The sequence below is a fragment of the Charadrius vociferus genome, unplaced genomic scaffold (assembly GCF_000708025.1).
Source record: "Charadrius vociferus isolate BGI_N301 unplaced genomic scaffold, ASM70802v2 scaffold2359, whole genome shotgun sequence".
Classification (NCBI taxonomy): Eukaryota; Metazoa; Chordata; class Aves; order Charadriiformes; family Charadriidae; genus Charadrius; species Charadrius vociferus.
In genome coordinates, this window is record NW_009650033.1 from 78,269 (window position 1) to 88,052 (window position 9,784).

At 55.3% G+C, this 9,784-nt stretch overlaps 1 protein-coding gene across 1 annotated transcript in view; it reads left to right on the forward strand.

Annotated features, from left to right (window-relative positions):
* Positions 1–4,909: 4,909 nt before the first annotated feature.
* SNX27 (sorting nexin family member 27) overlaps positions 4,910–9,784 on the forward strand; it is a 22,350-nt gene continuing 17,475 nt past the window's right edge. The window contains exons 1-3 of the mRNA XM_009891686.1: positions 4,910–5,027; positions 6,297–6,486; positions 8,679–8,910. Coding sequence (XP_009889988.1) covers positions 4,910–5,027; positions 6,297–6,486; positions 8,679–8,910 — 540 coding nt within the window. The remainder of the gene's footprint in view (positions 5,028–6,296; positions 6,487–8,678; positions 8,911–9,784) is intronic.

Consider the following 9,784-nt stretch of genomic DNA (forward strand, 5'->3'; position numbering starts at 1 on the left):
ATTTCCGAGCGGGGCGTTGTTTCCAGCTGCCGGCAAACTGGTCCGGGCGAGAGTTTTTTTTGGATCGAGAGCCTGAGGGATGGGATTCTTCCACTGCGTGGCCTTGATGGAGTTACCGTGGCTGTTGCTGCAGAGTAACGGGGCGTTTAGCACACGGTGTAACTTGTCTGTGGGGTCTGTTGCCCCTTCCCCAGCTCGCTCTGGACGTGCGCGGTGCTGGAAGCCCCAGAGACCTCCCGTCCCTGCATGGCTGAGGGCTCTGGCCGCAGTGGTTTTCCTCTGCGAGGTGGAGCCCAACCTGCTTCCCAGTCCTCCTCCAAAACCAAAGGATGTTTCGAGGGTTTTCCGAAGGATTCATTTGGAGTCCTGTCCTCGCTACAAAGTCCTTCCTTGCCATCCTTCGCCGCATCGCGCTCCCGGATCTAGCATCTAGCTCGGGCCTCTTGCTTTCGAAGGCTGGTTTTGCAACATAGCTATGGCGTGCTCTCTAATCTTCTTAGCTGGTTGTGTGTTTGTGGGGGTTGAGGGCATTGGAGACAGACAATGAAAGCTAATTTAGTTCTTGATTATCGCCCTGAATGACAATCGTAACTAATCTTGATAGGGAAGAAAATCTCACTAGCGTTTGCTCTGTTTGCAGGGAAGCTCGCTCGAAAATAATTGAACAGATAAAGAAGGGATTTGTTCTCAATATTATTGAACTGTGTGTGGCGGAAACCTGGTCCAATCTAGGTGTGATTGTGAAGTAGGGGGGAACCGTACCCCGCCAGAGCAGGGAGGTGGTCTCCATCACTTGTTCCTGCATCCAAAAAAACGTCGGAAACGGTCGCAGCACCGTCTGCTTGGAGGGCAGGTGCCGTGCCCCTCGATACGGGTCTTGATGGAATAACCCCCACTGGAGACGGCTTCTTCCAAACCCTCAGGGGGTTGTACCTGGTGCGCGGGGGGTAAGGAGATTAAACTCTCTATCTCTTCTTGGTCTAAAGTCTAATTTTTGTGTATCGACTTGGGACGGAAAAAGCTGGTTCTGCTTTCGCAAAGCCCGGAACGGTCTGTAAAAAGGAGGCGGCAGCTGCGTGCCCTGCCGGTAGATGTCTTTTCTCCTCCCACCTCTCAAACACACCGACTTCTCAGTAGCGTTCCTGAATCCACCCCAACCTTTCCGGGCTCCATCCCTGCGCTGGTTTTCAGAGCATTTTACTGCAGGTCAGCATCTCTTCCCCTCTTGTGAAGAGAGGGGGCTGCTCCAGCAGGAGGGGGAGTGGGTTCGCCCAGTTAAGGCTGTAGGTTAGAACTGGGAATAATTTGGGTCTCCTGATTGCGCCTTTCAGCCCGTGCTCGGTGTGCTCAATAGGGCTGGCGTTGGCTGTTGGAGTGAAAAACTGCAAATGTGTCTTTTCTTTCTTGAGAGATAACAGCAGTGGGTAAATGAAGGACCCTCGTGTGCTGGGTTTTCCATTAAGCGTACAATTAGATGAATGCAAGAGCCTTTTTATCTACCCCGGTTTAACACTTCTGCAGTATATTTAAACAGAACTCTACGTGTGCCTGGGACTGGGTGTGATGACTGAAGCTGGAGAAGTTTAAACCCATTTCCGCCGCCTGTGCTCTCTGCTCCTGCTTTGTCTGTCTCAAGATAACGAAGCAGATGGGTCAGTCCCCGTCGGCTCGCTGGAAATGGCTCCTGACGGGGGAGAGCGGCTGGGGGTGTGCTGGAGGTTGGTGCCCGGCGTGTTGCGGTGGCTTTTCTGTGCCCATCGTTTCTCTTCCTTGTTCGCCAGTCTGAACAGAGGGGAAGCAGCGATGGACAAAGTATAAGGCGGGGGAGAGATTCCTTTTACTGGGATTCAAACCTGTGCTTGCAAAATGTGAGCTGCAGCCGAAAACGTCATTGAGAGGCCTCGCGGACACCCGTACTCCAGGCTGCTCTTGGACTGGGATGCTGTTTCGAAGAGCTGGAGGGCGAGATGCTGCCGGGCGCTTCGCTGACATCTCTGGAGGAACATCTTGTGACGGTGGTTTTCAGCGTGTGGTCTGCAGAGTCCTCGGGGGCACATTGATGTTGCTCGAAGCTCTGCGAAAGAGCACAACTGGGAAACCAAAGCTGCTGTCACGGGCTTGAACTTGGTCGTCAGCAGCTTGAACGGAGCCGGAGGAGAATCTGGGTCTCCAAGAGGAACAGATAAGAATCACTGCTTTGATGTTGGTCAGAAAGGTTATGCTCACGGGTCCAGCTCTGTGCTGGCAGCGGGGCTTGCGGTCCAGCAGCCCCGTCTGTCTCTGGTCTTCTCGGGGGGGTTTGCTGCTGGTTCAGGGAAGGGAAAACCAAGGAGGCCGTGACCTAGATTGTGCCTCCTCTTGCTGGTGCAGCCGCTGAGCGCAATTAACCGCTCCCGAGTTTCCAGAGTGGATTTGATACAGGTTTGGTTTCGCGAATGTCCAAAATGTTATTCCTTTTTCAGCGAGACTAATAGCTTTCCACCTATTGAGTCAGTACTTGTTTGCTTTTCAGCAGTATTTAGTTTTTAACCTTCTGAAATGTTAACATCCTTTGTCTTCTTCCAGGGTGTTTCAGAAGTGTTAATTTGTGAGGAATCGTTGCTCTCATGATTGGAGTGGGTGAATGGCAGTCGCACTGTTTGCCAGAGCAAAGCGTGTCAATATGCACAGGCACGTTAAAACTTCCTTAAAATGTTGTAAGAGGCTTCTGTGAGAATGGTAATTATCCCAGCCGCCTTCTGGTCTCTCCCGCCTAAGAGAAATAGGTAAAGTCACTGGAACTGCACTTGTTAGTGTCTTCCTGTGGTTTTTTTTTTTTATCTGTTTGAAATAATATTGGACAGAGTCTGGATTTCTTAACTGTAAAAGAGGAAGGCTGGTTTCCCTTTTTTTGGGTGATTAGGAATGGGGAAACACTACTTCGGCCTCGGCGGAGCAGCCCTGGGATGGTTCGGTCTGAGGAAGGTTCGTGCCGATGGCCGTCTGGCGTTGGGGGCTGAGCGGTTTGGGGGGAAACCGTTTAGCCTGAATGGTCTCGGGTGTATCGTGCCGCTGCGAAACGCAACGTTCCTCTGCGATAAGCTGCTGTGGACTGGTCAGGCGAATGCCTCGCTCTCCCAAGGAGTGGTGGAAGGAGCCGGCGCTGTCGCAGCGGCTGCCCCTTGGCAAACGCACCCCATAAGGTGTTTTCAGTGACGTCGCGTGGAGCTGTTTTGGTGTTTAGCTGGGTTTGAGAAGGAGGAGGGATGAAGGCCATGACGCGCCTGTCTGTGCAGCTGCTGGGGCGAGCCCGGAGGAGCTGTCCCACACCGCCGTGTCCAGTAAGCTCATTAGCTGTTCATCTCCAGAGCCTCTCCCGAGGAGGCTGCTGATCCCTGTGGTGAGCGCCCTTCTTCCTGGATCTCATCTTCAGCCCTCTTCTTCCTTCATCAGCCCTTCTCAGAGCAGAGAGTAATCTGTCACCACTGCTGTTGTCTCCGCACTCAACTTAAAATCTCTCCCACAGGTGAATATTGGTGAGAAGCACTGTGTTACAGAAGAAACAGGAGCTTCTTGGTGACGTATGGAATTTTATGGGCTTACCGTACAGCCCTGGACAGAGCTGGAGCCAGATGTGTTTTGAGCCACGTGTCAGGAGCTGGAAGATGCAAAGCGCTTGGTTTTGCCACGCTGGGACGGGAGAGCGGTGCGACGCCGGCGCGATACAGCTGTGCTTGTTCTACGCTCCGCAGTCAAGGCGAGACCAGCTGGGCTCTGAGCCGGGCTTTGCCCTGGTGGCCCGGCTGATAGCGCGGGATGGCTAAAAGTGCTTCGTCTGCTCAAATGCAAAGCCTTAAGGATAACTTGATTCGTTTCTGGGGTGGTTTTCCTTGGGTGGTTTGTTGGCTGGGCGAGCGCTTTGCCTGAACAAAGCACGAAGGCAGGCCGTGGTCTTCGTCTCCAGGAAGCTTATCGCAGACTTTCTTGCAGTAAATTTCCTTGTCATCTCTTGACAGACAGATAGCTGGGAAATTTTAAGAAATCTTTGCAGAAAATGAGTCATTCGGTGTACAAATGGGAGAAGTGAAATGTTCTTCTCCGTGTCTTGGGGATCTTGCTCGTTAGTGTCAGCGTGACGGGGGATTTTGCTCGCATGCTTCATCCTCGGGGTCTCCTGGTGTTTGCCAGCGGTTCCTCTTCTTGCTGAGAACACTTGCCGACAGGCGTTCACAGGTTCAAATGCAGCTGGCGAGGGAGATGTTTTCTGCACCGCGCTGGGGGGGAGGGCAGGTTTGGGGGAGCGAGTGGGGTGCTTCAGCAGCTCATCCTCCTTACGCCCAGGGTACCGTGCCAGCCCGCAGCCGCTGCTCACCGTCTTTGGCCTAATGCTTTGGAAACTCAGTCTTGAAGAGGCTTTTAAATTCATTACTATGAACAAACACCGGTCTGCTCTGCCCCCCCAGCATGTATTTTTTTTGCAGCAGGAGCTTGCCGAACCGCAGGCTCGAAGATCTTTTGTGAAGCATAACCCGTGGTGATTCCCAGAGCTTGGCTTCCCCCGTAGCGCCGGGGGCGCGCCGACGGGCGAGCGCCAAGGCCAGCAGCGCCCGGTCTCGCCCCACGCGTGCCGGGGCTTCTGCCCATGCAGGGGCGGCAGCGGGCAGCACAGCCCGGGGTCACAGTCCGGAGTCTCAGCCCCGGCCTGTCTCGGCAGGCGTCTCCGGCATCGCGCTGGACTGTGGACTGCGGCACAGGCGTGTGTTCCCTCTGCCGCGGGGCGACGATCGCCGTCAGAGACGTGGAAATGAGTGTTTTGGGATTATGTTGTCTTCAGCTCAGCCAACGTGAGACTTTAGTTGTGGCGAGTGTCAAGCGAGGCTGACCCTTACCAGCACCGGGAGGAAAACAGCTTCTTCCCCGCTCCTGCGGGATGGCGAGAGCGTTTGCAGCCCTGTTCAGGCGGGAATGGCTCCGCGTTGCCCTGTCCGACAGCCCACTGAGCAGCTCCAGCATCACTTCTACCCACCGACTTCAGAGCTTTCCCTGCGGTAACCTTCTTGCGAGGCAAAGAGGAAGGCAGGTGTCGAGGGAAGGAGACTCGCCAACCGTCCTGCAGCAGCCGGTGACAGAACCTCGTGCCCCTGGTTTAACCACATCCACGTTTGGTGGCAGACAGCCGAGAGAAGCGATTTGTTGGAGGAAGTTGCTCTTTGAGTGCTCTTGGAGTCGTGGTCTCCATCCCGCGGCGGTTTGCTGTGCCATGAGCAGAGTTCTCCCCGGTTTCCCTTCCCGCGCAGAAGAGAGCAGTGTGTGGTCTGCGGTACCTCCTCGGTGGAGGGAAGGATTCGTCGGGTCTGGTCGTCATCTGCTTGCTGCGAGGAATGGAGGGACCCAGCCCTGCAGTCAGCTCAGCAGCCCTCTCCTGGGACCTTGCGCATCCCCTGGGAGGGTGAAGGTAACTCCCGCATCTTTTTTCCCGACTCCAAATGGAGGCAGAAGCTTGAGCAGCGAAGTACCCGTGCGTCCCGTTGTCTCAGGAAAAGTGCATTCGGCTCCCGCATCCCGCAGGTCCGTGGCCGTGTAAACAGCACCTCGTTCAGCTGTGCTCCTCTCGCCTCGCCAGCTGCTGCTGGGGTGCCTGTCTCGGGTGATTTACCGTTCCCTTTCTCCGTGGATGATGATTCCAGGCTGAGTTGCTATGGTGACTTTATTGCAAAGGTGCGAGTCCCCCGGCCCCGCGCGCCTGCGGTACCGACTGCTGTCCTCGCTGCGCGGCGGAGGGGCGAGCGGGGCTGCTGCTGTTCGAGCAGCGTCTGATCTGAGAAAGCAGCCTGCTGGGAGCGACGGAGAGACGGCAGTGGGTGTTACCGGGTTTTTTTTGTGAATGAAGTGATGCATTGCAGTCTTATTGTCGGGAGTCCCAGGTCCTCCCAGTGCGTGCCCTCCCCGCCTCCAAGGGTTCGGTGTCAGCTCGGCGGGGACATGGGTAGCAGCAAAAGTCACTGGGGGCCGAGGAGGATGCGGGAGAGGAAGAGGAGGAAGCCGGCAGCGTGCTTGTTCTTTGTCAGCCAGCAGAAGGGAAGACGCAGTGGCTGAGGTCTTTGGTGGGAAGTTAAGCTGAGGACCTCGTTCCAGCCTGGCTGGGGCTGCGTAACTAAAAACCAGCCTTGACTTTTGCAGACTAAGCAGCGCGTCCTGCGGTCTGGGTCGTCCAAACACCCCCGTTCCCAGCCGGAGGGGGCTCTGGATGGAGATGGGCTCGAGGTTGAGCGTGGGATGGCGGCTAAACTCCCCTGCCTTTGTCCTTCTCCCTCCAGGGCAGGACCGGGACACGCTGGAGGAGAGTCGTTTTGGCCTGCTGTCCCTCCTGCTGTGGGCAACCAGCAGCCTTCTCCGCACGGCTGGAATCCGGCTCTTCATCCCCGTCCACCAAAAATCGTACTTGGGCAGCGGCACCATCGGCCGTTGTGGGCTGGCTTTATTCGAGGCGGGTGGAAGGGGTCTGGGGTAAGCGAGCAGCACGTGAGCATCGGTCAGCTGGAACGACGGCAAATGTCGCTGTAGTGTGACGATGTTGGTGGCTAATGGCTCGGTAACGCGGACTGCCCTCTGCCACCCCGTTTGCTGCTTTGGAGGCCGCGTTCCTGCCCTGCGGAAGAGCTGGTCGGTGGGAAGGGGGTTTTCCCCTCGTCCTGAACTTAACGTCCTCCTTGGTGCAGGAGCTGCGCGCAGCTCTTGGAGCACTCGTATCGCACAGAGCCTGCCGGCCGGGGTTGCTTCGTTACCCCTTCCCTGACCGGGTATGGGAGCTCCGAGAGGGCTCATACGAGCAGGCAGTGTCCGAGCGGAGGGAATTGTTCTTGTCCAACCCCTGGCAAGGCACAGGCGCTGTCTCGGGCTCGCAAGCACCGCTTGGGGCTTTGTAAACTTGGTTCAGAGCCTGGGATCTCTCACCCAGATTTGTAAGTCGAGATCAGATCGTTCCAGCGTGATTCTTCTAAGTAAAAGTTCAATTAAAAAATGATCGATGTGAAGCGGCAAGAGCTATTCTCTTTCATTTGAGAGCTGGAGATTGAAAGCTCAATCCTGCGTTTGATTTAAGGCACGCTGGGATGGTTCTGTGACCAGCGCTACGTCTTCAGCGCTGAGATGATGGCGGTCTGTTCCCAGGCTCCAGGAGGGAGTAGCTGATTGCCAGAGGGAGTATTTGAGAGCCCTTTCTGTCCCTGCGTGGTCAGGATCTGTGGCCGGGAGAGTGCAGGCTGCTTTCCTCTCACACTCCTCTGAAGCATCGGGTCACGGCCGTCGCTGGCAGTGCAGAATAAGGCAGCGCTGGGCGCTCTGGTGGAGAGTTTCCCAGGTGTGAGTGAAGAGGAATTGGGGTTGTGGCGTGGTTGCCGGTGTTGCTTCAGCAGCGGTGAGAGTCTCCTCGGCTGGTTCGTTCCAGGCTCGTCCCAAGCTGCTGCTCGGGAAGCAGAGGTGAAAGGGAGCCATCGTCTCCGATGACCCACGGGCTCTCCGTCAGCCGTGCGAGAGCGTGGCCAGGCTGGCTGGCGGGGATGCGGTGGGTGAAGCTCTGCCTGTTCCTGTTTATACAGGGAATGTTTTGGATACCAAACTTTTCAGAGACGCTTGTGATGACAGCAAGTTTATGGAGACTCGCTACTAAGTTTAGCTCTTATCAGGAAGAAAACCAGGCTTGTCTTTTTCCAGATTTGGAAGAGAACCTAACAGCTCGCTCTGCTTTGAAATCAAGGCATAGGTCCAGCATCTCTCCAGGCTGGCCAAGGTATGGTCCGTGTCTTCTGGGCAAGGAGGAGCCAAGCGATGGCTGACTGAGCTGGCAGGGAGAGTAGGAATGTCAGGAATGCTCTAGGGGTGGCTTGGGTCTTCAGGGCTTCCATGGGGCTCCTGGAGGGCTTTTGGGGCGTAATTGTGAAGAGCTCTTGTGATGAGGTTGGAGCAATTTAGGAAGCAGAAGCGCGTTACTCGCTGTAGCGGTGCTCCTGGGCCATCTGGGGCAAAGCAAAGCAGTTTGCCTAGAAGCAACGGAAGCAAACCTGCGTCTCTGTGGTGCATCGAAGCCCGTGTGCTCGTGGGTGCTGTGTCTCGGAGGAGGGGAGCACCGCCTCTGAAATCACTTGCCGCTGCTCTCCGAGCCTCCTTGCCTCCTTTCTCCTTCTCATTCACCTGGACGCTTCCGTTCGTGTTGCGGGAAATCCACTTCTGGTTTGGTGCTGTAGAGGATCGGGAGATAGGCTTTGCCCTACCAGAGTAGTATCTGTTATGCGTTCAGTGTTTTCTTCCCCAATTCTGTGGTCTCCCTGCATGTGCCTTCAGCTGCCGGCAAGAGCCTGGCTTGCTGGGAACGAACGTGCCGTGTCGTACCGTTGAGAAATGGTAAAAACTGCAAAACTTGCGTTAAATATTCAAGGGGGTGCAGGAGCCTTGAAGAAGTTTTAGTTGTGTCTGAAGTCATTAAACATAATCCGATGATTAATGACCTGAGTAACTATCAATAGGGAAAAATTAGGGAAGTTTAGACCAGAGTGAAGCTGGAGCGGCCAGAGCAGATGAGGCTGGAGGGGTTTTGAAGGGAAGCGGGTGTGTGATGGGTCTCTGGGCTGGCCCCAGCCTGCTTTGAAGGCTCTGCGGTCGCCTCTGCCTTGCTCATGGCTTTTCTGCTTTCCCTTTCGCAGGAATGGGGTGAATGTTGAAGGAGCGACGCACAAGCAAGTGGTGGACCTGATTCGCGCAGGGGAGAAGGAGTTAATTCTGACGGTGCTGTCGGTGCCTCCCCACGAGGCGGATAATCTCGACCCGAGCGATGACTCTTTGGGGCAGTCATTCTATGACTACACAGAAAAACAGGCTGTGCCCATCTCCATCCCCACGTACAAGCACGTGGAGCAAAACGGCGAGAAGTTTGTGGTTAGTATCAGCTCGGACAGTGTTTTCTGGAGATAGGACGCGTCTGCACCCTGAGCTGGTGCGCTCCTTGCTGTTAGTGACGATGGGTGGCAACGCTCTTCTTGTCTTCAGGATGGAGGCACGTTAATTTGTTATTGACTGGTTTTGACACTGTCTTATTTAGGCTTGCCCATCCTCACTCTTGCTGTGCCCGGTTATTCTCTTACGGCTGTTTCCTATGTGCCGACAAACCTTTTTGTTAACGTGTCTGGAGCAGCTTGGTCTCTTGTGAAGATTAAATAGGAAGTTATTTTGTTCGTATAAGCTTTTGTATTTGTACCTCCTGTTTTACACCAAGTGTTGAGGACATCTGTGGTAGATGTAGAAGCAAAGGGAACAGATGTCTCGAAGCATAACTTCCCATCTACAGGATTTCTTTCCCCTTCCATCTCCCTTTTCCCTTTAGGGGGTGTCGGGGGAAATAGCTGTAGGAAGTCTCTTTCCTTTGGGTTCCCTGCCTCTTCTGTCGCGTTGACTGGGGAGGAAGGCAGTCGTTTTCCCGGGTAGTGTGATCCATCATCCACGTACCCGACAGGGATGCGGCCTCTGAGGCTTAAGGTTGATTCTGGCTCATCGGGGATGGCTGTGGCTGGTAAGGAAATGTTTGGAGAAGGACCCAAAACAGGTTGGACAAAGACACTCGTCTGCAGAATTCTTGCACCGTTTGGGGTGTATTTAACCTCCTCCGCCGGCCGGGCCCTGCTTAGCTCTTCTGCCTCACTGCCTGGCTGGGGGGGGGTCAGAGTCTGCAAGCGGAGCGTCTGTCTCCATCGCCCCGTCCTCCAGCGCCTCGCCGCTGGCCGCTGCTCTGAGCCTGCCTGGGGTCTGAGCTGTG